This window comes from Cercospora kikuchii (genome assembly GCF_019650295.1).
Source record: "Cercospora kikuchii DNA, contig_00003, whole genome shotgun sequence".
In the NCBI taxonomy this organism is placed as follows: Eukaryota; Fungi; Ascomycota; class Dothideomycetes; order Mycosphaerellales; family Mycosphaerellaceae; genus Cercospora; species Cercospora kikuchii.
The window spans coordinates 2,479,823-2,507,806 of NW_025408584.1; the positions used below are offsets into that span (position 1 = coordinate 2,479,823).

General features: G+C 54.0%; 11 protein-coding genes across 11 annotated transcripts; 6 read left to right on the forward strand and 5 right to left on the reverse strand.

The window, feature by feature from the left end:
- Positions 1-482: 482 nt before the first annotated feature.
- CKM354_000534500 (uncharacterized protein) lies at positions 483-2,621 on the reverse strand (the record flags this gene model as incomplete). The annotated part of the gene is made up of 5 exons (XM_044800617.1): positions 483-1,353; positions 1,407-1,964; positions 2,027-2,109; positions 2,167-2,383; positions 2,440-2,621. The coding sequence occupies 5 exons, from the start codon at positions 2,619-2,621 to the stop codon at positions 483-485; spliced, it is 1,911 nt and encodes a 636-aa protein (XP_044656552.1).
- Positions 2,622-3,435: 814 nt separating this feature from the next.
- On the forward strand, positions 3,436-4,311 carry CKM354_000534600 (uncharacterized protein; the record flags this gene model as incomplete). The annotated part of the gene is made up of 1 exon (XM_044800618.1): positions 3,436-4,311. One exon carries the CDS (start codon positions 3,436-3,438, stop codon positions 4,309-4,311), a length of 876 nt encoding a protein of 291 aa, XP_044656553.1.
- Positions 4,312-4,802: 491 nt separating this feature from the next.
- On the forward strand, positions 4,803-5,720 carry CKM354_000534700 (uncharacterized protein; the record flags this gene model as incomplete). The annotated part of the gene is made up of 1 exon (XM_044800619.1): positions 4,803-5,720. One exon carries the CDS (start codon positions 4,803-4,805, stop codon positions 5,718-5,720), a length of 918 nt encoding a protein of 305 aa, XP_044656554.1.
- A 158-nt stretch (positions 5,721-5,878) lies between these two features.
- CKM354_000534800 (uncharacterized protein) lies at positions 5,879-8,903 on the reverse strand (the record flags this gene model as incomplete). The annotated part of the gene is made up of 2 exons (XM_044800620.1): positions 5,879-6,979; positions 7,029-8,903. 2 exons carry the CDS (start codon positions 8,901-8,903, stop codon positions 5,879-5,881), a joined length of 2,976 nt encoding a protein of 991 aa, XP_044656555.1.
- A 2,156-nt stretch (positions 8,904-11,059) lies between these two features.
- Positions 11,060-12,782, reverse strand: CKM354_000534900 (uncharacterized protein; the record flags this gene model as incomplete). The annotated part of the gene is made up of 3 exons (XM_044800621.1): positions 11,060-12,325; positions 12,379-12,492; positions 12,543-12,782. The coding sequence occupies 3 exons, from the start codon at positions 12,780-12,782 to the stop codon at positions 11,060-11,062; spliced, it is 1,620 nt and encodes a 539-aa protein (XP_044656556.1).
- A 1,989-nt stretch (positions 12,783-14,771) lies between these two features.
- CKM354_000535000 (uncharacterized protein) lies at positions 14,772-16,167 on the forward strand (the record flags this gene model as incomplete). Its single annotated transcript, XM_044800622.1, has 2 exons — positions 14,772-14,851; positions 14,922-16,167. 2 exons carry the CDS (start codon positions 14,772-14,774, stop codon positions 16,165-16,167), a joined length of 1,326 nt encoding a protein of 441 aa, XP_044656557.1.
- A 340-nt stretch (positions 16,168-16,507) lies between these two features.
- Positions 16,508-16,954, forward strand: CKM354_000535100 (uncharacterized protein; the record flags this gene model as incomplete). The annotated part of the gene is made up of 3 exons (XM_044800623.1): positions 16,508-16,619; positions 16,674-16,759; positions 16,814-16,954. 3 exons carry the CDS (start codon positions 16,508-16,510, stop codon positions 16,952-16,954), a joined length of 339 nt encoding a protein of 112 aa, XP_044656558.1.
- Positions 16,955-17,288: 334 nt separating this feature from the next.
- On the reverse strand, positions 17,289-18,839 carry CKM354_000535200 (uncharacterized protein; the record flags this gene model as incomplete). Its single annotated transcript, XM_044800624.1, has 3 exons — positions 17,289-18,103; positions 18,152-18,518; positions 18,582-18,839. 3 exons carry the CDS (start codon positions 18,837-18,839, stop codon positions 17,289-17,291), a joined length of 1,440 nt encoding a protein of 479 aa, XP_044656559.1.
- A 2,786-nt stretch (positions 18,840-21,625) lies between these two features.
- On the reverse strand, positions 21,626-23,614 carry CKM354_000535300 (uncharacterized protein; the record flags this gene model as incomplete). The annotated part of the gene is made up of 2 exons (XM_044800625.1): positions 21,626-23,388; positions 23,437-23,614. 2 exons carry the CDS (start codon positions 23,612-23,614, stop codon positions 21,626-21,628), a joined length of 1,941 nt encoding a protein of 646 aa, XP_044656560.1.
- A 961-nt stretch (positions 23,615-24,575) lies between these two features.
- CKM354_000535400 (uncharacterized protein) lies at positions 24,576-25,238 on the forward strand (the record flags this gene model as incomplete). Its single annotated transcript, XM_044800626.1, has 1 exon — positions 24,576-25,238. One exon carries the CDS (start codon positions 24,576-24,578, stop codon positions 25,236-25,238), a length of 663 nt encoding a protein of 220 aa, XP_044656561.1.
- A 980-nt stretch (positions 25,239-26,218) lies between these two features.
- Positions 26,219-27,932, forward strand: CKM354_000535500 (uncharacterized protein; the record flags this gene model as incomplete). The annotated part of the gene is made up of 4 exons (XM_044800627.1): positions 26,219-26,326; positions 26,378-26,513; positions 26,561-26,847; positions 26,901-27,932. The coding sequence occupies 4 exons, from the start codon at positions 26,219-26,221 to the stop codon at positions 27,930-27,932; spliced, it is 1,563 nt and encodes a 520-aa protein (XP_044656562.1).
- Positions 27,933-27,984: the final 52 nt, after the last annotated feature.

Sequence of the window (27,984 nt, forward strand, 5' to 3'; positions counted from 1 at the left end):
AAGGAAGAAGATTAAGCTTACACTTGGCCTTGACACTGATGAATTAGCACTCAGAGACAATCAACAAGCACAGGCTCAACAGGCAATGGAGTTAGTTAGTCAGATTGAGGGACAGCCAAGAGCCAAACCAACCTGCAGCAAGTGTGGCATTCAAGGTCACAACTCAAGAGGTTGTCAATCAGATAGAGTGACTTCTGAGCATATAATTGATCCAACTTTGAGGTAGTTCTGACTCCTATAGCGTGAGAAATCAAGAATCAAACTCATCCACCTTCTCAAAGTGTCACACTAGCGTGTCTGTCACACTCGCTTATCAAACACGTTAGCCTATGCTTGTGGTTGACAACCAACAACCACGACTCGCCGACTTCACTCCTTCACGGCCAGACATTTCCATCATTCAATCTGGGTGGCTACCACTTTTCGTGGTACGCAAACTACCGCCATAATCATAAGAAAGCGACACCGAGCCCTTCCCCTGCTCACGCATCCTGGCCAAGTATGCTCGTACCAATCTTCAGAGCCAGAGCATGCACGGTGGCCAGCGGATGCCCAGGTGGCAGAAATGGAAAGATGCTGGCATCGACCACTCGGAGACCCTCGACTCCGATGACTCTAGCCTGCGGATCCACGACTGCCATAGCATCTTCGCGGGATCCCATCTTACACGTCCCACTGGCGTGCCACATCTGGATGCTGTTCGTGCGAATATACTCCAAGATTTGCTCATCATCAGAAACGGCTTGCATTCCAGGGTAGTATTCCTCGCCCAAAGTGACGTTTGTCATCTGGTTCCATATCTCGCGCACTCGCTTGAAAGACGTGACTGCTAATTGCACGTCCACCGGATCGCGCAGGTAGCCAGGATTGATCCTTGGCCCATCTGCAGGATTCGAGCTTTGAAGACGAACATCACCTCGAGACAGAGATCCTTGCAGGGCAGCACTAATCGTGGCGTAGTTGAAGCCATCCTTGGGATCTGCTGTCGCGTAGTTGCGATTGTCCCCGGAAAATCCATTCTCAACAAGATATTCCACGTGTGGCCAGTCATCGCTAAGCTCATGCGCAAGTCTTTGGCGCGCAAAGGGCGTGAGTACATCGTTGGAGAACCTCTCGAAGGCGACAAAAGCAGGCCCGTTGGTCAGCGGGCCGGTCTGGTTGTACAGATAGTCGCTGACAGCTGCGGCAGCATATGCGGGCGAATTGACCATGGCCGAGGATGTTTCCACGTTCACGCGGTGGGCTACGCCTACGTACGTCTTGTCGTGCAAGTTCTTACCCACACCAGGCAGGTGCTGCACGATTGAAATGTTGTGTTGTCGCAACTCATGCTCTGATCCAATGCCTGAGAGCCTGGCAGATGATCAGTGAACCGAAGCCTTCACGTCACAACCGTCTGCTCTCACATGAGGAGTTGGGGAGAGTTGAACGCTCCTGCTGACAGTATGATTTCTTTGCGAGCTAACAGGTGGTAGCGCCTGCCTTCCGTGGCGACAATGACAGCAGCTGCCCTCTTTCGCGCGTTGAACAATATCCGCTGCGCAAGTGTGCGCGTATAGGCTTTGATCGAGCTTCTGTCTGCGGCATCCTCCCAGAAGCTGGTTTGAGAAGAGCTGCGATGTGCAGTCACTGGATCAATGGTACCCGGCACCCAACCTGAGCCTTGCAGGGCGCCCAAGCTGAATCCAGCTTCAGACCTGGGCAGGCCGATACCTTCGAACGCCCGCGCTGCCCATGATCCGAGAGGCACCGCCCAATTTGGCCAAGTTATCTGCAATGGTCCAGGACGATCGGTGGCATATGCCTCGACATCGTATCGCACAGTGCTATTCGCCGGCCAACGCTTTTGAGTATCCGGAGCCGTGAGATTGGAGCTCTGTCGGAAGAACGGAAGCAGATTCTGGTACTGGTATGTGGCGTCTCCCACCATGGCGGCCCATTTGTCGTAGCTGCCTTTTGTGCCCCTATCAAAACGGCGGGGGTCAGCAAGCATATCACGAGTTCGGGCATGGCTTCCACCAATCACCTCATAAACGCGCCATGCGCCCTCGCACTACTCCCTCCCATCGTCTTGCCGCGTGCATAGTAGAGTTGACGATTGCCAAGGCCCTGCGAGTTGTATCAACACACGCCTCCAACAAGCGCGGGAATCAGGATTTTGCCCACAGCTTGTGGCTCCGTCACGTAGTCCCAATCAATCAATGGCGCCACATCATCCGGATCCCACCCAATATGCTGATGTGGAGTCAGGGCTGGGATGACGCTGCCGTTTCCATTGTCAAGCTGATAGAAACTGCCAGCTTCGACAACAGCGACCGACGCCGAAGTGCTTGTCGCGAGCTTCCACGCAACAGCTAGGCCGGCAGTACCACCCCCAACAACTCTTCAAATCATGGATCAGCATACCATCGGGGTTCTCAGGACACACGTGTGAAGTACACATAATCATATGTCGCGTCGACGCCGGCGACGCCGAAGCAGTTACCTGACAACCGACTTCGCTGGGCGCTTCTTTCCGTGTGCTGTCTCTGCTGGAGAGAGACCTTCCCGCTTTCTTCGAACCTGATCAAAACGATCGCCGCGAGAGCGACCAGGGCAGTAATGAGCAACTGATACGGCATGATTCGATGAGTTCTCCAAGGTCGATTCGAAAACTTCGGTTCCAGGCGAGCGCATTTTCACCTTTGCGAGACCAGCGATTCTCGGAAGCGCCATTGACGTTGGCATGCAACCTGCGTTATCAGCATTATTTTCGTCAGCGCTGCTGTGCGTCCACACCTTCGACGACCACAGCTTACAAGTGGCTTCAGTACGATGCAATACAGACGTCCGAGCAAGTCCGTAACCTAACCAGTTGTTGGCATAATTCGGCTCAGCCATAGAGATGCGTGTTGATGCATTGACTAAATCAGGCATTTCGACACCGTATCGCTATGGGGCTTGGCGCAATGCTCATCGATGTTATCAATGAACCCAAGAAGCGAATGGCGACTAAACCTCGTGGGTGAGATTACCGCCAGACTTCCGGCGCAAGTCAACATATCCTCAGCTAAAAGCAGGGTCATGAACGAAAGAGTTGTAGTGGTGGGAGCAGGCTGGTACGGGTGCCATATTGCAATGGAATTGGCACGGACCGGCTACGAGGTAACGCTTATGGACAGAGAATCAAGCATCCTCTCTCGTTGCTCAGGAACTTTCGGCATTCGACTTCATCGCGGGCCGCATTATCCAAGATCACCAGCAACTCGTCGGGAATGCCAGCGAACTTTTCAACGTTTCCTCGATAAATACCCGGAGCTTGTTGTCTGGCACGCGGAGTCGATATATGCGTATGGTCTGGAGGATGCAAAAGGTCACCAATCGAAAGTGTCGTTGGAAGACTTTGAACAAGTTTGCTTGGAGACACCCAACGCTCGCCAGTTAACCTTCGGGCAAATGGAGAGGTTCCGCGATATTGCGATTGCGTACGAGCTCAGCGAGCCCAGCATCGCCATCGGAGACAAGCTGCGATCAACTCTGACTGCGAAGCTGGCTCAGTTTAACGTTGAGCTCATTACCAATGCGGATATACAGTGCATAGACGAACGAAAGCGACATGTGCTTGTGACATGGCAGTGTCAAGGCTGCAACAGTTCCATGACGAGAAGCGCGGATGCTGCTATCGATGCCACCGGCTATCAAGCGTTCCCCGAACACGAGACGATCAAGCGCAGTTTGGGACTGAGCATCATCTATCAAGCATGCATTGCATTTGAATACAGAGACAAGTCGCCCAGCGGTCAGCCTATGTCGTTCATTGTGATGGATGGTTGGTATCCGTGTCTAATGCCTCACATCGGAGATAACAACAATAGCGTGGATAACACATTCGATCGCTACATACTCACACATGGGTGTTACACGATATTGGGCTCACACCAGAGTCCGCAGAAGGCGCAGGCAGACCTGGATTACGTCAAATCAACCTCGAAAATAGACGAGCTGAAGGCAGCTGCTGAAGCGGAAATGTGTAGATTTTGGCCAGACTTTGCACATCGCTTCGTCTATGAGGGCTGGAAAGGACAGGTCTTGGCCAAACCTCGTGCGGAAACTGACTTTCGTAGTTCATTGACTTTTGCAACGGGACGTGTAGTACATGTCGTACCGGGAAAGATCAGCAATGTATTCAATGCGGCGGATGAGACGTTGCGATTGCTGGAATATGCAACACGGGGGTGTGGGGATGTGCTCAAACTCGATGGAGGCATTGCAGTCCTTCAAACAAGCCCATTGGCCACAGAAAGGATTGAGCTGCAGGCTGCTTCTGATTAGATGAATGCTCGGGCCACGCATAACCTGCAGACGCTGCGCGAGTTGCCGTGAGACGGTGCGGAAGGTATACTGCTCAGCATAAGTAAGAAGCAAACGTTTGATCCACACGATCGACCCGGATCGTACAGCGAAGAGATGAGCATCTAGCAGCGGGAGCATAAGCTGTGGAAGTACATGCTCGGAATAGAGGAGACTTTGCCTCTGATGAATCATTGGACGAAGCTATCGACAGATCTTCCTTTGTAGGTAGTGACACAGCATCGGAAGAGCTTCTTGGTCGCATGTGGCTACGAAAAGCAGATCGAGTCACCTCATCAGCACTAAGCGTATCGGTGCAGCAATACGTATACACCTTCTCATCTGCATTTACTCAATCCGCAGCTCAAGTCCGATAAAGAGTCTTTCGTGGGACCGTCAATCGCGTCTCCCCTCTGCAGCAGTCTTGTCATTTTGCAAATACCTGTGAGCAATCGCGGCTTCCACGACCGATCATGTCCAACAACCATTCCAAAACCCATAGTCTGCCTTCTTCATGGAGCACACACGCCTGCCAAGGCAACTACAGCGTCGTCGAAAGAATCACGACGCCACTCTGCCGAGAGCTCATCGAAATGGCCAACGCTCTGAAGTCACTTGATCCCACTTCATCCTACATCTTCGACAACGGAGCCGGAACAGGAATTCTAACAGCCCAACTCAAAGCCCACAATTCCAATCTCAAAATCTTCGCAACAGACATCAGCTCGGGAATGATCCAATCCTTGCAGTCCACTATCCAAGAGCAAACCTGGTACGATGTCGAGACTGCCGTAGCGGATAGCCAGGACTTGACTTCTGTAACACCAATAACATCATCAACGAGACCCACAAATAATGGAAACCAAGAACTGCCGAAACACACAAGTCTTTCAGATTCGACCTTCACCCGCGCCCTCTCAACTTTCATGATCGGAAGCGTAGAACAACCCCACCTCGCCATAGCCGAAATGCATCGCGTTACAGCACCCAACGGCATCCTCGCCCTCGGTGCCTGGGCCGGCGGAAGCTGGGGTCCAGTATGGCAAATAGCCGTCTGTCTTGCGCTCGGAGATGAAAGTTATGTTGCTCCGCGGCTCATGCACCAAGACTGGAGCGAACTTGACGATGTCGTTTGCGGCGTCGAAGCGGCAGGGTGGAAAGTGCAGCAGTCGAAAATTCAAAAGGCGAATTGGGGTTTCAAGGACGTTGACGAGGTCGATCGGTATATTTTCGAAGGCGGGAATCCTATCGTCGGTCTTTTGATGGAGGGTTTTGAGGGCGAGAAGCTGGAGGCATGTCGGGAGGGATTCACACGCGTTGTAAGGGAGGAATATCACGATGGTAGAGAATTATGTGAGACGGCGATTTTATTGACTGCGATTAAGAAGTGAGCTCTTGAGGAACAGGTCGCAAGCCACGCCATTGGGATCCTTCGAAGGCTAGATAAACGATCCTGCGTCGAATGAAGAAAAACAAAGGGAAGTGGCTTTGACTGGGGATCCACAGGCATAAATTCGTCAAGCAATCTCATGTCCTTCTTCGACACCAATTACTGCCAATTGATTTGACCTCCCCAACCAGAAGCGACTTCTCTCACCAAACCCTCCCGAACCAGCTTGACGACTTCCTCTTCTTTGCCTTCGATTCCGCCCTGTACGATCCCTTGCCTCCAATCCCAAGCGCGCGCAATCTTCTCGCCTTTCTTTGGGTCGAGAGCAACGCTCTCGGCCAACAACTCCCAGCTAGACCCGACACTCTTGGTCAGATCTTCCTTGCCGTTTCTCTTCGCCTTTCCCTTCTTTCCGAATGGTCCCGTTCCAGTATTCACCTCATCTCGATACGCCCCCAAACTGGCTGACAGTAGTGATTCCGAGTTTTCTCGTATGCGTCCCGGTGCAGCCACGAAATCCTCAAGAATCGCAAGCAGTGAGAAGATTTGCTGTTGTGTGAAGATACGCTTGTCCTGGCCCAAGAAAGGTAATGCCTCGCCGAACAGTGCAAGGAGTCCTTCGACAGGGATAATTGTCTCCGCTTCCGGGTCGAAAAGTCCTCCTGGTATGCAGTCGGCTGCGCTTCTGAGGACAGCGAAGAGTGAAGCAGCGGCGTGGCGTCGGCGCTCGAGACCGTGCAAAGGTCGCTCCGAGGTGGCAAGGATGTCTTGGTCACGCAGATCGTAGAACTTGCGAAGAGTGGCGTACCCGCTGAGATGGGAAGCCAATAGTTCTGCAGCTTCCATGTCGGAATGCCCTAGGTCTGTTAGGGCAGTGCGGTTTTTGCTGAGCAGAGAGCTCAACTTGGCATCCATGTTCTTCGAGGTAGGCATCGCTGTAGAATGCAGCAAAGAGAGTGAAGTCAACAGCGAAACTGTATCCTTGAGCTTGTCCTTCGCATGCGCTCGTGCATAATAGATTAATGCCGGTCCGTAGGACTGGGTGTTCTCAGCCAGATTGTCTGCGTAGCGTTCGGCAATATTTCGGCGTTGTTCCGTCTGCCCAAGTTCATCACAGACGTCAAGCACTTTGTCGACTGTGTCTTCGTTGGTGAGTTGTAAGCGATCCAAAAGCTCGCCAATCTTGGTGTTAGCGGTCGAAATTGAATCGAGACGATTGAGAAGTGAAACTGCAAGCTCCCAGCCTTCCTTCTCGCCCACCTATCCACAAGTCAGTATACTCATGACTGGATCGCAGGGAATAACTCACCTTGCTCTTGCCGGAAAGTAAGTCGGCGTACTCGGCAAGCAGACCATCTCTGTCTATTTCGTCCTTGCCTTTCTCGGGAGCTCCGTATGATAATACAAGGAGATCTTCCTTAGAGAGTCCTCCTTGACTCAACGCGCCACCTCTACTGCCGGGACGAGCAAGAGGAAGCCAGCCACCTAGAGCAGCAATCTCCGCTACCGCAACAGCAACAGGCATGCTGAATGTCCGCAGTATCCTGATGACACTGTCGACCTGCTCCTCCATAATGCAGGCCAAGCCAAGTTGTACATCGTCGGTGGTATCTGGCTGGAAGACTGCATCGGGCACCTGTCGTCCATGATCGTCTTCGACCACCTGATCTTGCACTCTCAGATATGCATCTGCCAGTCTCCTACGGTATGCTGCTAACGGTGCGACATCTACCTCGCGTGCACGATGTTGTGCTCGCTTTATATGGTTCTGGTTCACACTTGCGTCCAGGTCGGACTCATCTGACCCATCCCACCAGATGGTCAAGTACAGCGCTCCCTCGAGCCATTCTTGTGCTGTCATCAAAATCTGATCCGGCTGGCCCAGGACGAGACCATAGAGCAACCTGAGGTTCTCGTAGATGGTCCAGGGCACCTTGCTAGACGCTTTGCGACTCGCGGTGGACATGTTCAAGCTAGATGCGAGGCTTCGTTGGAACACGTTCTGCCCGTTCAAAGAGTCGCCCAGATCCTCGCCTTCGGCAAATTCTTCAAGATCGTCCAGCGAAGACCTTACACGCTGTCTGAAGACAGCCCATTCCATGCTCTTCACATCCCAGTTGTTGTACCTCGAGCCAGGGCATTCGTCCAGCACGCGGATACAGTCCTCCATGACAGCGATAATGTTATCCAATTGTCTTCCATGATACCCAGGCTCGCTCGACCCGTCATCGAGTGCACTATCCGCATGCTCCCAACCCGCATCCTTCAACAGTCTTATAACGCGACCAGTGTGACCACGCAGCAGGTTGGCAAAGACCACGTCCCAGAATGACTCGTGTGCAGAAGGAGAGGGCTCGTTGAGGTGGATCGCATCGTAGTCGTCTGGGAATGGCCGATGCCACGTCTCGAGCCAATCTAGGAGCGCTCGCGGAACCGAAGTGCTATGCGAAAGTGGCGGCAATGAGCCGTTTCGTAACCGTCCAGGTTGCTGCTTTGGAGTGTTTGTGTGTGGGTGGTGCAGTTGCAGGAGCAGACTGGCAAGATAATTGGCTTTAGTAAAGCCCTCCTTCGACTGAGGACCAATGGCTCCCGTCTTGGTCTTGACATCGCTATGCTGTTTCCACGTCTTTGACAGATCCGCCGCTGCCTCAACCAGCGCAACATCTCCCTCCACGTCTCTGCGCCGAGCTCTCGCATCCAGACTTGACACGATGCGCTCACTCTGAAGAATTACAACTTCCGGTTCGTTCAGCTGTGCGGGTCTGCTGTTGTTCGTCCTATTGCGCGCGACCTCCGCGATGCCACTGTTCTCGCGCACCGCTCCATAGGCATCGCGCTTGAGACCTCGCGGTGGTGTCGGTGCTGCTGGCCTCTCGCCTCTGCCCGACCACGCGGACTGGTGGAAGTTGTACTCATCATCATCCTCGCCCATGGCATCTTCATCGCTGTATTCGTCGTCGTCATCAGGCACGGCAAAATCGGACTTTTTGCGCGCATATCTATTGGGACTCTTGGTCGGGTTGTAGGAGCTCCTTCCAAACCGAGAGCTTCGTGGTGGCTCGCCAGCGGGAGTGGTGGATTTCCCAGTGTTCTCGAGCCATGTTGGAGGCGGTCCGGCGGGAGTCGTTGACTGGTAAGTACGAACTGACCGTCCTGGCGTACTAGGCGGTCCAAAGCCCGACATGCTGGCCAGCGGTTGAGTTTGTTGTGGTAGGAGTGATGTGTTGATCATCCGCCAGCGAAACGCGGAAGAAAGTCGCGAGCACAAGCGCGTCGGCGGGCGCCAACACTTCGCCAATGCCGACCTCCTCCCCTTCACCTTTCACTTGCCATCAACAAAGAAGCACAGGTCGCCTCGACCATTTCGATGATGACAAGAGCAATGCCGTCTGTTCTGACCGCTGATACTACCAACTTATGCGCCCAGGAACCTGCCGCCCGTCTGGCAATGGCAGGCAACGAGCTGGCAGAGTGATCAAGTCTGAAATCTGTCCCAATTTGCCCACCTGCCAGGCCAGTCGATGTCTGCAGTATTCATCTGCTGATCCTCTAGCACTACACGATGGTGGGCTTGATAACTTAAGGTGCTCAGATCTTGCGTCGTCGCTCCAAATGCTGCTGAAAGGCACATTCGTCTCGTGGAAGCGATCGCACAACTCGCGACTTTGCAATCGACGACATTCTGCGGTTCAGCATGTTCATATCAGAATTGACTAACGAGAATTCAAATGACATAGCCATACTCAAGAACTATGCAGTCCCGCGCACTCCATACAAGCCATGTACGCGCTTTCCAATCTCAAATGCAAGCTTTTGCTCAATCCACGCTACCTGATGAACATCGTCACCTGTGGTGCTCTCACGTTTCCAATCTCCACATACCCTTCTCATCTCCTCTCTCAAGACTCATCACATTCCATACCCGTCAATCCGGTTACCTCCCGCTCTAACACCCACTCCTCTCCATCCCGCCCATCCCACGCAACCGCCTTAAACGACAGCCGCGCTTGTTTAACCGCCCGCGATTCCCACCAAATCCCCATGCGCGCGCAAGGATAAAACTGCAAGCACCGCACTCGGAACCAGAGGAGACAATCAATTTCTGCACATCACTGTCGACGCTGCTAACACTCAAGACATCCTAGTCAGCGAAAGGATTTTGCTTGCAGAATTTGTCAATCATCTGGACGAGAAGGTGCAATGCTACACGACGTATCGCAAAGGAGCCGACATCTGCAGGAAGCCGCACCGCTTTTTCATTTTCCAGTGTGAAGATGAGAAGTTTTCTTTTGTTCCGGTGATGATTGCTATCGTCGTGTGATGCGTGAATTCAGTTGCGGGGACACGACATCAGGTACAGCACGCAGCAAGCAAGCAATCAGTTTACGCGATGTCGTTATTTGGAAAGTGAAGTCGATGTCGCTGAGGAGAAATATGCAGGTCGTGAGCGGCAGTAAAAATCGGAGCCGAATAGTATGAGACGCAGGTCGTGACATCGTGTCGAAGAAGTGACGAAGGAACCTCGTTGCGAATAGGTAGCTGCACACGTCTATCTTTGTCGCCCTCGCAAGAAGAGGCATCATTAGGCAATGTCTATCTAAACGTCGTCACTCCTCTCCCATTCATACGTGCGCAAGATCAAGAGTTCAATGTCCCTCGTGGGCTCTTTCCCACGATCTCGCAAGATGCCCCTCTGCGTCGCATTGTCTATCGTTACTGAGGCCCTTCACTGGGTCATGCTTGAATACAGAAAAGCCGAAAATACTAAACTACCGTGTCGTTAATGCAGTTCAAACAATGTTCTTTTTTAATGCAGTACGCCGATGTCACTCGCTGACGTTCCAAAGCACAATTTCCTAAGCGGCGGTACCCTTGCGGGTTGTGGTGAGACCTCTATTCTCACAGTTTGCCCTTGACGCTTGTGTCTTCCTCTTTCAAAATGCCAATGGTAAAGTTGCGACCGAGAATCGTGGCAGGTATGGCTCGGGAAGACATCGAGAGATGAATCGGTACCCCGCAGGTAGCACGTTCGATGTTACTTTGGCCAGCCCGTGAAAAGATTTGATGCCGCGGAAGTGTAATGGGTGTAGGTGAAGCAGTCCACTACAGCCAAGGCTCGTTGACTCGTCTTGACATTCGTATCGATGATGGTGATCTCGATCGTAGGCTGCAAGTGGCAATTGCAGTGTGAGGTCGGCCTGGACAGATGGCAAGACGGCAGAGCAGTTGCAGGAGGCAGTTTAGAATGAAAAGCCTACGCGATGCGCAATGAAGTCGAAAGTCGATGTGGGTTGTTCTCGGAGCAAAGTCCAGCGCTTTGCATAAGCCTCTACCACATGATCAGTAGCGTGCGTTAAGGTTTGAGACCGACATGCGATGTGCGGTAGTCGCATGCTGCTGCTGATCATTTGATGAGCGACGGCGCAACTGGTCCACACTAGCGGCGTGTTGAGGTTGAGGGTGACGAAGCTGTGGATAGCCTTGCTGGTATGAGGGGGCGGAGGCGGCGGAGGCGGCTTCGTTCGCGACCTGCTTGGTGTGCTGACTAGGAGTAGAGCGTCCGGAAGCTTCGACTCCTCCGCTGAAGCTGTACAAGCTGGCTGGAGCCGCTTGTGAGGTGGAAGGGCGTCGCGCATCGTCCGCGTCGCTCGAAGTCGACAGGGAGTTCACTGAATTGCCAGCGCTGTATCGAACATTGGCGGGTGGCAGCATCGATACAGTGCCACTTCCAGAACTTGCAACCGGGCCAGAGAAACTCTCTGAAATGGCGCGCCCATTGGTTGGAGATGGTTCAGGGCTGGTTGATGGAGCGCTGAATTGATACCCGAGGATCGGTGCTGTAGTTTGGGCAGAGTCTGCAACGCTTGACGACATGCCGGGAAGGCCGTGCAACGCCGAGGTAGACACACCACTGACAGAAGTGTTGCGAGACGCCCCAGGGCTTGCCATTGACCATGACATACTATTGCGACTGTAAATGCCTCCGACGTGAGCTCGGCGCGGCGGCTCTGTGAAGGAAGTCAACGGTCGTATTTGAGGAACTTCCGTTGATGAATATGTAGCCTGCTGTGGTGCGTAAGGGACGGGGAGTCGTCGCTCCTGTACGGTCTGTGTTGGCAGTGAGGAGTGCAATGAGCTCATGTTCAATGGAGTTTCGGCCGTGACACTTGGTAGCCGAGCCATCGGAGCATTGGCCGGGTAGCCTGGTGCAGTATGCAGATTGCCAAAACTGTATGCTGCCGCAGGTTCGTAGTAGATATTGGCACTGACTGACGGTGCTGAAAGTGAGCCTGTGGTATACGGACGAAAGTTCTCCGCGCTGTAGCTGCTCGAAATTGACTCATGTCTAGGAAGTGCAGACGATGCGTAAGTGTAGCCCTCTACAGGTGATGTGTTGTAGGAGTCGTAGTCAGGGTACGCAGTGCGTGTATGTAGCATTGGCAGGGAAGGACGCTGAAGGCCAACTTGTGTTGTGTTGCTACCATTATAGAGGTTCGAAGTCGCTTCAACGGGATAGGAAGTCGTCGTCGGGGTCACATTCGGGATACTGGTGCTACTGGCTGGAAGAACCTCAAATTGAGGCAGGGGCACTTCTCGGCTGCCCACCTGGGAAATGTCAGCTCACACGAATTCATACCGTCACTCTATGAGCACCTTACTCTGTTGAAGGTGCAGGAAGCCTTGTCAGCCTGGGCTGATCGACAGGCTGAGCAGCCAGTACCATCGCCGGGATCACCGGTGCATTTGATCTTGCGTCGGCGGCATCTGGAACACTGCATGATTGTCAGATTGATTCGCTTCAAATCCAGGCGGAGTCACTCACTGCGACTTGAATTCGCCGGCGCGAATTGCCAGGAAGCGCGCTCTCCGGACCATGCCCGTTTATCAATGTGCCCGCGCTTGAGCGACCGAGATAGTCAGAACGTAGCTCATGCTGCGGTTCGTAGTAGCCATGGTCGTAAGCGCCAGGCCTTCCATAGTGGCCGGGAGTGACCGGAGCTCTGTAAGGTGGACGGCCAAGAGAGTCGAATTCTGCTGCGTAGTAGGACTGCGTCATCATCATCTTGTATGCACCACTCTCGACGCCTGGCAGTTGAGCTGGTGACGAAGAGCAGAGAACGTTACATGTGGAATCACATCATGATCGAGACCGGTCAGGAGTGTGTTGCCATCGATAGAGATGTCAAAGATGAGTGCGAGGAGGCAGTCAGCTCTCGAGCGCTGGCTGAAGCTGCAGAGGAAGATGAGTTAGTCGTAGCTGCACTGCGCAGGGTTGGGAAGCAAACAGCCCAGACTGTCGCAATAGGAAGTGGAGTCGGATGTTGTTTGCGTTAGACAAAGTGACATGGGAGGACGTCCAACCAGGGCCAGTGTGCCAGCGAAGGCAACAAGTCAGCAGCGTTCTTGATCGGGGACAGAACGACTGAGCTGACAGATCGTTGTCGAAGGCGCACCGGCCAGTACTTTTGTAGCCGTGCAACTCCTCGTCATTCCTTCGTGACCCGTACGGCGATGTTTTGTAACAGAGTCCACGGATGGTTCCAGCCTCGCGGTTGCCTGCATAACCGGGCGATCGCCACCAGTGGTTCAGAAGATACCCCAGCAGCAAATGCATTCTTATTACAGGGACTACATCGGTTGAGATGTATATGATATGGCTGGAGTTGTTGGGCGTCGGAGCATCTTCATGTTACACAGAGTGGCGAGCGGAAAGCTGTGAGCTACCTAAGGATGCTCGACACTCTGGACTCACAGGGAAGTCGACGTATACCAGAATGCCAGCCAGACTGGCTCTGAGACATCAACCTTGCGGCCTTCAGCCTGAAAGAGATGGGCGGCGTCGTCCGTGTTGCAGCTGGTGCTCTGCCATCCCATGCGGGGAGCGCTGGCAACTACAGCTCGATTGAAATGGGTTCACCTGGCACGTGTGCATAGCACCTGAGGAGTGTGGACAAACGTGTCGCTCCAGCCTTGACCATGTTGTTTGCTAATCAAACATGCCCACGCACAGCGCGCACAACATGACAAAGCACAGGACGTGCCTCCGGTGTTCTGCGCCAGCTTACTGCTGCTGCAACCCCACACGGGCGAGATGGCGGGCGGACGATCAGTCACGATGGGAGTAAGTGACTGGCTCGTCTCTTGTGTAATAGATGTCAACTGCTCGGTATGTCACAGTCTGCGGTCATCTCCGTAATGCAAGGGCCCTTGTCGTAGCCGACTTCTCTCGATGAATGGCGCAACAGAATGCATGAAGCCGGGAAATGTTACCTACCATCGCACGAGCAGGATGGCTTTTGTGACATGAACGGCATCGGGACACGCCCTCTCCCGATCCGCGGCAAGCGCAGCAGACCTTCTTTCGTCCACGGTGTAACCTGTGTGGCCAGAGCCGGACGGGGAGGCGCATTGATGTGGCGACGACGAGCGATGCCTACGCAAGCTCAGCGGTTCGAGATCGATGTGAGAGCATTGCCTCAGTGGCCGCCAGCAACAAGCCGGCCATGCTGTTCGCGACGTTCAGAGGGGTTGTCCATGTCGCTGCGCTCGGTGCGTTGCGCAAGCCCGCGAGAGCATCAAGAAGCTCGCTTTGCCTTGGAAGTGCCTGCTTGTGAAGAAGGATGGAACGGCGGGAGGGTACCTGCAGAAGGACGGGGGAGCAGCGGCACGGGCTCGTGATCCAGGAAAGAGGCGGCGCTGGACTGAACATGTTGTCGGCCAGGCTGGGCGGGGTGGCGCGTGGGCTGAAGCGGAAACAGTCACACGCGCAGGCTGTCGCGCCCGTGTTGACAAGCGCAGGACAGGCGGGCACAGCATGGGTATTTGAAGTGCATCGTGAGAGCGTTACCGATGGTGAGTGCTGCAGACGGGAGGTGAGGTTCTGCTGGAGGAGCCAATCGATTGTTGCCAAGACCAGCTGTGAAGACCGGGGCAGCAGCGCTCCACCACCACGGCAGCTGCTTCGCGCGGCTCGCGCGCATCACGACTTCCCCTTCAGGCTTCCACCACCACTCCGTTTCTTGCCTGCCGCCGGTGCACGTCCTCAGGCGCCATGGCGGTCATCTTCGAGACGAGCGCCGGCGACATCACCGTCGACCTGTTCGTCGATGATGCGCCCACATGCTGTGAGAAGTAAGTCTGCAGAAATGCCGCATGTCCTCCTCGCCCGCGCTGATCAAAATGCTAAGACACTTCTGCGCAGCTTCCTGAAACTCTGCAAAATCAAGTATTACAACTACTCACCAATCTACAATGTCCAGCCGAACTTCTCCTTCCAGAGCGGCGACCCCATCGGCCCAGAGTCGAAAGAGAGTGACGGCGGATCGGCGATATGGGCGCTGCCCGATGGCACCACGAAGCGTGCGTCCAGGCCCGAACGCGCCACCTTCAAGCCTGAATTCTCCAAAAAGAGAAAGCACAAAGAGCGGGGCACGCTGAGCATGGCTACCACGCCTTCGAAGCTGAATCCGGATGAGAGACTAGCAGGGAGTCAATTCATCATCACACTGGCGGATGGGCTGGAGGAGTTGGATGGCAAAGCAGCAGTCTTTGGCGAGGTTGTGGAAGGCTTCGATGCGCTTCAAAAGATCAATACCGCGTTTCTGGACTCAACAGGGCGGCCTCTGCAGGACATTAGGATACTCCATACCGTAATCCTCGACGATCCTTACGATGACCCGCCAGGCCTCATCGAGCCACCGGAGAGCCCTCTACCATCAGCTGAACAGCGAGCGACTGTAAGAATCGCGCACGATGAAGTCCTGAAGGACGACACAGACCCGGAACAGATGGAAAAGCTACGGAGAGAACGCGAAGCGCGTGCACAAGCTCTGACTCTGGAACTGATAGGAGACCTGCCCTTTGCGGATGTCACTCCTCCAGAGCAGATCCTCTTTGTGTGCAAGCTCAATCCAGTCACACGCGACGAAGATCTTGAGCTCATCTTCTCTCGTTTCGGCAAGATACTGTCGTGCGAGGTCATCCGCGATAAGAAGACTGGGGACAGCTTGCAGTACGCATTCATTGAGTTTGCAAACAAAGAAGACTGCGAGCGGGCGTACTTCAAGATGCAAGGAGTACTCATCGACGACCACCGCATTCATGTGGACTTCTCGCAGAGTGTTTCCAAGATCGCGGATGAGTGGCGAAGCAACACAAACTCCAAGACGGCCAGATCTCGTGGTGGTTTTGGTGGCATTGACAGCTTGCAAAAGCGTAAGCAGTATCGTGACGGCGGGAGAGAGGGCGGTAGCGGTCGACATTACGATTATGTGTTCGACAAGCACGACAAATCCAGGCGAGATGGCGACCATGATAGCAACAGACGAAGATCTCGAAGTCGCAGCCCCAAACGACATGAGAGGCACGAAGGGAGACGGGATCGGCCTCGCGATGAACGGAGAAGGTCACGCAGTCGCGACCGATATCACGATAGGTCTAGACGATAGCCAGATATGTTATCCAAAGCCTTTATGCAAATGCATCCAATTCGTCTGCCAGCTTGACTCGATTGTCACAACATATGCTCGGCATTCGTGAAGCATTCACCTACACTATTCACCAAGTTTGCACGTGTGGAATAGCAGGCTGGTGGAGGTGAACAACGAAAGCAAGCGCGTCACTTCTGTATCAAATGCTACTTCCGGCACAGGAACAATTTCTTTGTCCCAACCTCGACTATCCCAGCATATTCATAGCACCGAGTACATCCTCCTCATCATCCTCTTCCGATCAAGTGCTACCGCAAAATTTTCCATCCACGAACACACTACCACAAAATCCTACACCATGTCTGAGGCCAAAGTCCTAGTCTATCACCACCAGCCACGCGGCGAGCCGATCGTGTCCAAGGGACTGGATACAATGCAGCACAGCGAGCTCGAGGCTGCTCTGAAGAAAGGTGCGATTATTTGGCAGAGTCGACGAGTTGTCACTGTACTAATTGTGACTGCAGAATCCGGATCTCTCCAGCTGAGCAAGAAGGCGATTCCTTCCGCCGCTACGCACGTGGAAATTACGCCTCGCGATCTCCTTAGCAAGGTAAGATATCGATATCGTGAGCTTGTGATTATGTGCAGTGCTGATTAAATACAGGAACAGCAAGGGGCCCGCTCTCCGAAGCCGAATGATGACTCGAGTATTGCTTCTGTGCGCGTGCCAGCTTCTGTCTTCTTGAGTCGGTCGACCGTGGGAGGATACGAGGAGCTGTACATCGTTTCCAGAAAGCAGGAGTAGCTGCATGTTCTACACGTTTTTGGACGCGGTTTGACGTAGCAAGAGGGGCCGCGGAGCATCAAAATCACGCTTTCATTGTTGAAAAGTATGGAAATTGCCTCCCGGAACGCTATCAACCTTGTGATGCAAGACCCGCCAGAAGAACCGAAAGAAGCTCATGATACTATCCCGCAATGCCCCTGCGCACTCGCACAAAAACGGGTATCACCACTGTCCAACGCTCACTGGTCGCTTTGACGCAGAATAGAAGCAACGTATGAAAAAGAACTCATCCAATCGACCCTTTCCTTAACCATGCACTGTCGAAGTTCCAGCTCAGCTTGAGCTGTTCTGTTTACTCCGCTGGATCGTGGTACGTGAAGACCTCGTCTCCTGCGATGCCAGGCGCACGCCAGTAGCTTACTCCAGCCTCCTCGTCGTAAGTGTCGAAGGAGTTGGCAAGTCTCTTGCCACCTCCGCCTGGCAAGTCGACGACGAAAGAAGGCATCATGAACCCGGCGATCGTGCCTCGAATGTGCTTCTCAAGCTGCAGGATCGTGGAGAGGGGTGTGCGAAGATCCTCGACTCCGCGGACCATGTCTGATTGATAGACGTAGTAGGGTTGGATGTTGAGGTCAGCAAGCTTGCGAATCAATGTCGACATGGTGCGGAGGTCGTCATTGACGCCTTTGAGGAGGACGGATTGGTTGCGGACAGTAACGCCTTTCTCGAAAAGGTATCGAGCGGCGCGTTCGGTGGCCCAGGTGATTTCGCGAGGGTGGTTGAAGTGGGTATGCATGGCGACCTGCTTTCCGATCGATCGACCCAGGTTGCTGATGTTGATGAAGGTGTCGGTCCAGCCATCGCTGCGATCAATGATTCTCATCGGACAGACTGCGAGTCCTTTGGTGGCGAAGCGGATGCGTTGTACGTGGGGGATCTGCAGCAGGCGCTTTCCGACCAGTTGTAGTTGCTCTGGTTGTAGGTAGTAGGAGTCGCCCCCAGATACGACTACGTCTTGAACTGCCGGTGTTGACTCGATGTACTCGAACATCGATTCCCAACGCTTTCGAGTCGGCTTCTGAGATGCTTTGATGACGGACTCGGTGTTGTTGCCGACAGCGTAGGATCGAGTGCAGAATCGGCAATAGACAGGGCAGACTGAGGTCGCTTTACACTAGGTCAGCGGTGATGGTAGAGGAAGCTCAAGATGATTACCAAGAAATAGGACCTTGTCAGGATATCGATGGACAAGACCAGGCACAGGAGAGTCATCCGTCTCGTGCAGCGAATCGAGCTCCAGGGCCGGGTGGTCCTCCTTGATGGTCGACTGTAGTGGTATGAACTGCCGGCGAATAGGGTCTTCGAGTGGGCTGTGCCAGTCGGCGACGCTCAACATGTGTGGTGTCAGCCGTACGGACATCGGCGCCGCCTTCATGCCTCCTTCCACATCTGCGAGGAAGTCATCGCGGGTCTTGATCCGTGACCAGATCGAGTTAACGCCAGCTGATTGTGGGATGCGTTCCGGCAGGACTGCTTCGAGGAATCTGAGCAGCTTGTCCTTCCTGTCGATAGTGTGGCTTGTCTGAAGTCATCATTCATCAGCGCATGACACACAATATGTCCGAGCAGCGCGGCGGTAACTTACCTGCCAGCGGTAGCTGAGGAACTCTTCTTGCGAGACGTCCTTCCACGCATCGATGTGTTGCCAGTAGGCATGGCCGTGCTTTCTCACGAGTGGCGACTCGACCGAAGGTGTTGTCTTTTTGGCGAAGATGTCGGGTGGTGGAAGGATGTGTTCGTAGCTCTTGCTGGCGACGTTGGTTTGGGTGACGATCGTTCGAGGTTGACGAAGAAGTGTCGTCGCGGTCAACACCTTGGGCCGCGCCCTCCCCAACAGACCCATTGTCTATATTAGGTCAGTTGGATATGTAGGTAGGTAGTCAAGAAACGAGGCTCGGTCTGTGAAGTTCGAGCTTTGACGGTTGAAAGTTGCGGCAAAACCGCGGGCTGGAAGTCACGAGCCGCAAGTGAAAGAGAAGCTTCAAACAACCAGCTGTATCACAGGGTTAGTTTGGATGCTTGCCTGAATGTGATCGCGGACCACCTCATTATGCATGGACAACAATCGCATGTGGCGAGTGAGGAAATCGAGCAGTGACCGTCGGCGGGCCCCTAATGTACTTGGGATTCTCATCCACTCCGAGTAGCAGGTACGTGCAGCGGCCACAGGCTGATATCATCAACGGGTGGGTCTGCGAGCATGGAGCCCTCTCGAAGCTTTGCGATGTGGGTATGGAGGTACAAGACGCTGCATTGAGCGCATGCCATGGCGCGAACTTTGTGTTCTAGCTCTTTCTGTGTCACCGAAAACTGAAGGCATTGGGGGGTTACGAAGGACGAGTGATCGACAAGCAGCTACTTGCTCGAGCACGGGCGTCTCGGAAAGAAGAAGCGCTACCGCACTTGCAAGACCACCACGGACGCCAGCACGCACTTGAGGCATAGCGCATGCGATGATCGCATCTATTCATCGTGGACTGTCGATCCAAGGCTGAAGCGCAAAGTCCAAGGAAGGGCATGGGTAGCGCCAATTTTGCCTCTGCGGGCACCGAGCTTCCGAACGCCTTGCAGCGTCGCCCACATATGCTAAGCATCATCTGAACTGCACTTTACAGCCGCGGGAGTGCCTTCTGCTGGGATCATTCTGCCAGACGACAGCCGCCGACTGCCTCAGGTCTGCTGCTCGCACTACAGACCCAAGCTTGATGAGTGAAAAGATATGCCATGCCACTTGCTTAACCCATTTGCACTCTGGCATGCTCCGCAGTTGGAACGCTGCCGCTTGTGAGGCCACAGCCTTCCAGCTGCATTGAACTGCAGGTTCTGCAGTAGTCACACGTTCTCGCTCGGCCTGCATGTGGTTGGAATTGACGACGGCGCGCAAGACCATGTGCCGCAGGGCAAGTGTGAAATGTGGCTGTAAGCGAACCGCCGTCGTTGAGTGGTCCAGCCTGGATGACGTTTGCAGCGAAGTGACGGTGTACAATAGCATCACCGCACATGCGTGCATAGCTTCGCCAGGGCGCTCACGGCTAACCAAAGCTCGCCGTGCTTAGCTTGCGATGGGGCAGATCGCTACTGTTGTGGGCCAATGCAAGCCCCGGATCCGCCCAAGTTTGTCGAGGCCGGCAAGGTGTATGTGTCCTGAACGGTACGCGACAACGCCTCCATGCTGCACGTACGGACATGCCAGCCGCTCAACAGGAACAACCAGACGCAGGCCGCGGTTCCATTGTGAGCGCGTGCATAAAGTTCATGCGCTGGCTTTGGTGAGAAACAGCAGTAGCGGCGACTGGCGCTTGTCAGAAGAGCCGCAGAGGATAGCATGATGAGGTGTGCCGGCTGCAGGCAATGCGGCAAAGTTCGAAAGGCGGGACATCGGCCTTGGTGGTGGTAGCGCAGTCCGTCTGCTGCAGGTCAATTGTCAGCAACTTCCTGCTGCAGTACTTATCGACACGTCAAGCGTGGAGGATGGCGTCTGCTTCCTGATTCAGACTCTTGTGCTCCCGGCATTCAGATCGGCCGCCATGCTGAAGTGCCGTGGATACGCCAGGTCTCACTTGCGCCAAATGGAGCAGCTGAAGCGACGCCCACCGCGGCTTGCTGTGCGATGCATCCAGCGTGGAGTGCTGTGCAATATTGCAGTGCAGTCTACCGCTGGGCGACGGAACTTTCGGCCCTACCGCGCGCGCGTCGAAGCTCCGCCATCCCCGAGCGGACTCTGAGCAAGACGTGGCTGTGCCTTGGTGGGGTTTTCAATGGACATTCTACGCGGTTCTGAAGAAAGGTTGCACTGCATGGAGTTATGGAAGATCAAGAAGCGTCAGTGGATGTGATATCGCTGAGAAGGGCAATACATCATCGCCGCCCCGCTTTGCTCTCCCCGACGAAGCTGTTGCGGAAAACCGTATCCTCGGTGCCAGCCTCAAACCCTCTCGCACTTACAAGTCCATGGATCTGGGTGGCGTGACCGAGGCTTGAAGCAAAGTTCTGAGCCCTATCGAGCAGACTTTCGAGCTGCGCTGTTTCTCCGTGCGGGAGACCGGGAGATTATGCACGCACTTGTATGCTTTTCTTTGGCACTCGTGAAGTGTATGCTCGGGCAGCGAAATCACGAACGCCAGTCCTTCGCGGTGTTGTGAGCAGCGACGCTCGCGAAAGGTGTCGTCGTGAAGTGGCCTAGCGGCTTCACCGTGCTCGGCAATGGCCGGTGCAGCTCCACGCCCACTCGTACCGACGCATCGACCATTTGCTATATCGTTCTCATTTAGCCATCGTACCAGACCGAATGCGCATTGCAAGACCTTCATCGGGGCCTGTGTGCCCCACACAGGCCTGCTCGAGCAGGGTGATGGAAGAATGTGATCATGCACGACTAGCGCCTCTGAGCCATGCTGTGGAACAGGTCGACGCTCCCCACAACCTCAACCAGGAATACGACTTGACAACAACCTATACACGATCTCAATAATGACCAGGAACCAACCCTGCCGAACATCCGTGTCTCATGCATGAGACTGGGGTATTAGACGAGCACACATGCCCCATAAGTAACGCCCTCGCTGCCGCTATACCCATTCCCAAGTCCTTTCATCAATCGTGATCCATAATAACAAGAAATTGAGCTTCTCAATCGAAGCCTCCTGGCATCTTCTCTTTCGCCTCCGGTACTGTTGTTCCACGCTTCTCATCTTGCTCGGTGGTGATAGGCGAAACGGCGTGATCCTTGTCCAGCTCCTTCTGGACACCACGCAGACTCACTGCCTCAAGCTTTGTGGCTGTCATAATCTCCGTCCCCACCTCAGAGATGGGGCTGACGGGATCCGCGTCGCGCACCAATTCCTCCGCGCTTTCCCCTTGAGGACTCCCCACATCAATATCAGCCACGGATCCGTCTGTACGTGCGGGCAAGCTTCGCACGGGAGCAGTGGCTGGAAACTTTTCCGGCGAAGGAGTGCGAGACAATGGGGACTGATCGACCGCGACATTGCGTCCTGGATTCCGTGGAGGGAGCTTAGGCGGTAACCGTTTTGGAACATTGACGATGCGCGCCTTGGACAAGGTCTGCGATGTGACAGGGTGCACGGATTGAACGGAGTGCACAACCGGTTGCTCGATGATCTGTACATCGTCATAATGATCGTCTTCGTGGTCAGAGACGTCATGAGGAGCATCCGATGTCGCGGGTGGTGTATGGGGAGGAGTGGTGTAGCCATTCGCAGTGCTGATGCTCACGGGCGCATCTTGTGCGTGTGGTGTTGCAAGAACTTCATGTTCTGGCACGTCTTGCATGGTCGACGCGTTCAGGTTTGAAACGCTGCCTTTGCTACTGTGTTGACTGTGACCGCCAATGCTCCTCCTGCTGGGTGAAGGGGGAACGTCGGCGGCGGGATCTGTTTGTGTCGATGTGTCTGCCATCACGACAAGGGAGCGCCTCCGATCCAAACTATTTCTCAGAGAGCTCGGTGTCTTCGGTTCTGCACTGAACGCACTCGACCGCCAGCTACTACGTCGGCTCGCTGAACGTGCGCTCAAGTCTTGGCTTTGTCGAGTGTATATCGGATATATGGGGGATGTCGGGGCCGGGTTGAAAGAGAACTGCTCCCAAGAAGCTCTCTTGTGTGTACCAGCCTCCTTGAGAGTCATGCCTTCTTTCTCTAGTGCCAGCACGCCGTACGGGTCCGGATCATCCATCTTTGGAACACCAAATGAAGTCCCATCATCAATCTCGTAGTCGCCCGGCGCCGCTTCTGTCGGTATCAAACTGTCGTCGATTTCGGTATCACCTTGCGCAGCCTTGATGGTCTCCAGTAGTCTCCTGATTTCGTAAGGAGCATGGCGAACTTTCCCAGCGAGAATTTCAGCTACTGGAAGCTTTTGTCCATAGAATCGCTCATTCTCGTCCATACGTTCAATGACAATAGTGCCATCGATCTGTACTCCAGCGTAAAAGCCGCGGGATTTGAGATAAGTGTAGACTGGAGCTTGGTGCTTGTGAACAGAAGTTTCCAGAGTTCCGCCAGCACCGAAAGGGCCTGCGACTGCGGAGACCTCGCCTCCTAGTGTGCACCGTACTTTGGTGAAGGCGTCGAGCGCTCGTTGCGAGTTGATCACCACCACGCAGTCGTAGATGTCGACGCCAACGAGGAAGCCAAGCCCCGCGGTGTGAAGCATGATGCCAGACGGTGGGCTCCAGGTACCATCTTCCTTCCTCGCGATCAATATGCCTGAGCCACCTGCCCCGCTGATCCACAAACCCGTCCTCATGGTAGTGAAGATAGCCAGTCCCTTGGCGTTGCGAATCACATGTTCGGGTATCTTTTGCAACACCTTCTGCTTCTGTTTCGGCCCATCACCCGCCTCCACTTCCTCTTCTGCGTAGAAGCCATCCTCTGTGCACGGTTAGCCTGCGGATGCCACACATTCGTGCCTCGACTCACTGCAGAAACTCTTCAATATCCGCGCTGCCTTGTCGCTCTCCTTGTCTAATGTCGTCGGCCAGAATGCCTCTGATCCAAGTCTGTTGCTCAGCTTATTTATTGGCGGCCCGAGTTTATCTAGCGCAGCATACGCCTTGTCGAACCCAGCCTTGCTGCCAGTTTTGACCCGCTGCCACATGGCACACTCTGCTCTTGGTGCAGCGCACTCCTTGCGTCGGCATTCGCAGGTGCAGGTGTGGTGAGGAGGAGGGTAGAAGTAGAGGCAGTCCGAGGGCCCGGGTGTGCTGATCTGTGGGAAAAGCAGCTGCGCAGCACCTGTCGATCACTTGGCCAGCCGTGTTTGTGTGCTTGTCTCGAAGCTACCGAACCACGGCGCAATCGTCCAGTCCAACGTCTCCAGCAGGCAATCTTCCAGCGCAGGCAGCACAGCAGGTCGCGACCTTTGTGCAGATTGCCTGCTCACCTCATCCACCACGCAGCGCAGCGGAAGGCCGGACGCAGGCGAAGAAGGTACGTCACAGCAGTCAGTAGTCGGCAGGCACGGCTGGCGCTAGTCGGGGTCTAGTGCCTGTGTCGATCCGCAGTCCTGTGCTTCACACGCCTGACACCTCGCCTCGAGCGCGACACCGTCTGTACGCGTCTTCTTGTACAACCGTCCATCACATCACCTCCTCCGCGCTGACCCATGGCCACCACGTCTCCTCATCGCCTCATCGAGCCTGGCAACAGAAATCATCAGGTCATCAGCGTTGAACGTGTCATTCGATGCAGGCTATTTTTGACGCAGAGTTCGCACAGCCGCCGCCCGCCGAAGACAGCGCGTCGCTCTTCCGCTACCGCGATGTTGGCCAAGTTAGTCCAACACCTGTTTGGCAGCTCTGCACCTGCATCTGTCAACGCCTATACCATTGTTGGCTGCTCGGACATGAGGTGGAGTCAACGTGCGCGGCCCACGCCTTCACGCCGGGATCCTCACGAATCTTCGCCTATCCGAGTACGGCTTGCGCACTTCCAAAATGAAGCGCCTTTCCTCTCCTAGCCAGCCAAAAGAGCTAAGTCCTGGCGAAGCCCACAGCCGTTGCCTAGACTCGTAAGCAGAGACGACGCTCCAAGGACCTCTTTCGTTTGCCACGCCGGTTATGGCAGACCCCCGTATCGTCCTCGTACCAGGAAACGCCCTGTGGGAGCAGACATGGTGGGCAGCGTTGCACCTCACCATCAACGCGGCCTTCCAGAATAAGGATCATTCTGCATTTCCGCCCACATGGACACGTCTGCCACAGGACCCGGATATTGCAGCGGAGAGACTGGCTGGCGAACTTGGATCTGAGGGTGTCCTTGCGGTTGCACTTTTGGAGAACAATCCTGTCGCGTGCGCAGGAGTGGTCCCTTTTCGCGGCCCAAACTGGATAGACGACGCGAACGCCGCAAGCGGTAGTAATGAAGGTGCCAGTGCTCCCAATGTTCCCGCGGAGCAACACGTAAGAAATGAAGATCCCACATCTTCTGTGGTCGAAGATTGGGAGCTGTGTTGCGTCTGCGTACATCCTATCCATCGCCGTGCTGGTCTGAGCACTCTAGTTATCAAGGCAATCGAAGATCTGGTCAAGCAACGAGGAGCAGTCCGTCTCAACACTATGTACTCGACAGCAGAGACGGGCGATTATTGGCTGCGTATCGGCTTCAAGACTGTACCTGGAGCGGGAGGAGTCCTTGAAAAAGGCTTCACTGTAGAGTCAGGCTTGCCGGGACTTCTGGCCGACATCCATTTCACCATGGGCTGCAAGAACCTTACGCCATGAAGGGCGACAGGCTCGATTCGCACTCTTTTTCTAATGCCAAAGCGCAGAGTAAGTGGACTGTATTTTCTATTATCAAACTTGAACCCAATGATGACCAACGCTGGGGCCATATGACAGCTCAACCGGTTCTCAGGTTGAGCATGCTTTCACGCCAGCTTTAACCATAATCTTCTCGACTTTCTGAAATGAGGACGCTGATTCACTGCGTGCTGGAAGTGAATATGTGTTCGACTGCTTACGAAGTGTACAGGCGTTCAAGACCAGCCAAACCTCGGCGCGCGGCTTGCGCCATCATTGCGAGCTTTCGGCCTTCGATCGTTTGACAAGTGAAGACAATGCCGTGTGCTTATGCAGCTGTACGAGTCATACCAATACCACATACGGGTTGCATGATGTCAGTACACTATTTGCAGGGATACGACATATACACAAGCCTCCGCACCACAGCTCAGCTCGCTGCACTGATGCAGAAGAGAATACGCCGTTTGCAGTCGCGACTTATTCTGCGACATACGCATACCCATGGTAATCGAAGCGCCGCGCGTGCACACCTTGTCGACCATTCTTCCTAGCACAGTCTATGCACACGACAATAGTGAGAAAGGCCATGACAATATTTCAACCGAATGCGCTTAGCGGGTGTGTGTGCATGATTTTGTCAAGACTACAACTGTGGCGCTTTACTTCAAGTCCACCCGAGTCAAATATGCCTACAGATCGCGCTCCGAGCGGCGATTGGATTCAAATTCTGGTTCTTCGAGACCTCTACAGCTTCTATATATGCCGAAGATATTACCCACAGCATCGAATATAGGGTATCGTCGGATTCTTCGCTGCTTTCGCACATGGCTAGCTAGCTATGGATCTGCTCGTCGATGATCATAGATGGCAGCCGTAGCTGTTGTACTTCACTTGTGGACGTCGCTTGCCAAGGTCTGCTCAGTTTCCTCTCACGTTTTGTGCGCTGCTTTCTCGTCAAGATGAGACTATTTCTCTCTATTCTTCCTTTATGTCTTTCCTGCACGAGTTCGATCACGCATGCGAGGGCGATCGAGACTCGACAGAATGCTGGATTGTCGACCTGCGTGGTACGCATCGCTAGTACATCCCATATGGAAATTGGACTGACGGGTCTGCAGCAAAGATGCCACGATGCTATACTGCCAATGTATGACTGTGCTTTAAACACGGATCTGTGCTTCTGTGTTTCCACTGGTCTGCAAGACATGCTCGATGTATGCGTGGCAAGCAGTTGCACGACCGCTCAACATCTGGGTATTTGAGATCCTGATCAGAGCTTGTAAACTTTCTGACGCGTGTAGAATCGCAAGCTTTCAACGCGAAAACCTGCGACACATCACAAAGCAACCAATCTGTTGCGATCAAGATCTTGTTATGGACGTTGTTCGGCTTCGCGACAGCCTTCTTTTTGGGGCAGTTAGCCTCACGTACGATGAGTGAAGGCAGATTCCGTGTTGATGGCTGGATGGTTTTCTCCGGCTATGCTGCTCTTGTTGGCACGACAATATGCCTCCATCTTGCCACAGCCAATGGCCTCGGTGCAGAGAGCTATCTGTTCAGCATCGATCAGCTGAATGAGTTCGCCAAGGTGAGAGCTGTTCAGACATCTGACCACTTTTCGATTGTTGCTCATATTCACAGCTGTTTTACGTCTTTACTTTGCTGGGCCACTTCATCTTGTTTGCCACGAAAGTCGCTTTGGTCTGGCTCTACCTCCGCATTCTTCCCTCGTCTGCTGTCAGCACCGCATACCGATCACTGTGCTGGACATTTATCGGTCTACTCAGCTTGACATTCGTCGCCACCGAATTGGCGACTGTCCTCCAATGCACCCCGGTTGCCTCGATCTGGAACTCCGTCTACGGCAAGAAAGGTCAATGCCTCAATGTCGCAACCCTGCACCGAGCGTCGAGCGGTTTAGATCTGATCTACAGCGTCGCCCTCCTCTTCCTCCCGGTCCCGCCTCTCCTCGCAGCAAAGCTATCTCAGGCCCAGAATCTTGGACTCAGCTGCATCTACATCACCGGACTGGCTGTCATTATTTGTACCTTAGGTCGCACAATCGTCTCTCCAACGACACTGACGCTCACTTCTCCGCCAGCCACGCTCACATCCTCACTCACCCAACCAACAATCTGGACAATCCTCCAAATCAACCTCAGCATAATTCTCATCTGCCTCCCCCCTCTCTCCAATCTCCTCACCTACATTCCCCTCCGCCTCAAAAAATCCAGCATCCTCCCACACAACAACAATACCTCCGCAGAAGAAATTCTTGCTGAAGAAGACCGGAGACGTTCAGGTCTCACACATCAACAACAACAAATGCAAACCACAACATTGGAAATCCCGAATAAAAGTTTCGGTGCTCATAGAGCTTCACTTCGTAAAGAAGACGAGGACAAGATCAACAAAGAATCTCCGGGGTTGCATGTTGGGGTGGGAGATTCGACTGTGACGTTTCAGCATACTATTCCGAAAGAAACTACGAGGGATAAATTTGTCTATAAAGATACGGAGGGGAGGATGCATGAGGTGGAGCTGATTGATCGGCCGGCTTTGGTGGAGGGAGAGGAGGGGAATGGAGTGGAAGATGAGTTGATGGGAGAGGAGAAGGTTGGAGATGGTGGAGTGGTTATGGATGAGAAATTTGGAGATGGGGAAATGGTGTGAATGTGCTGCTCGAGTTTGGAGTTCATGAGAATGATGGTGTATGATATGCTGA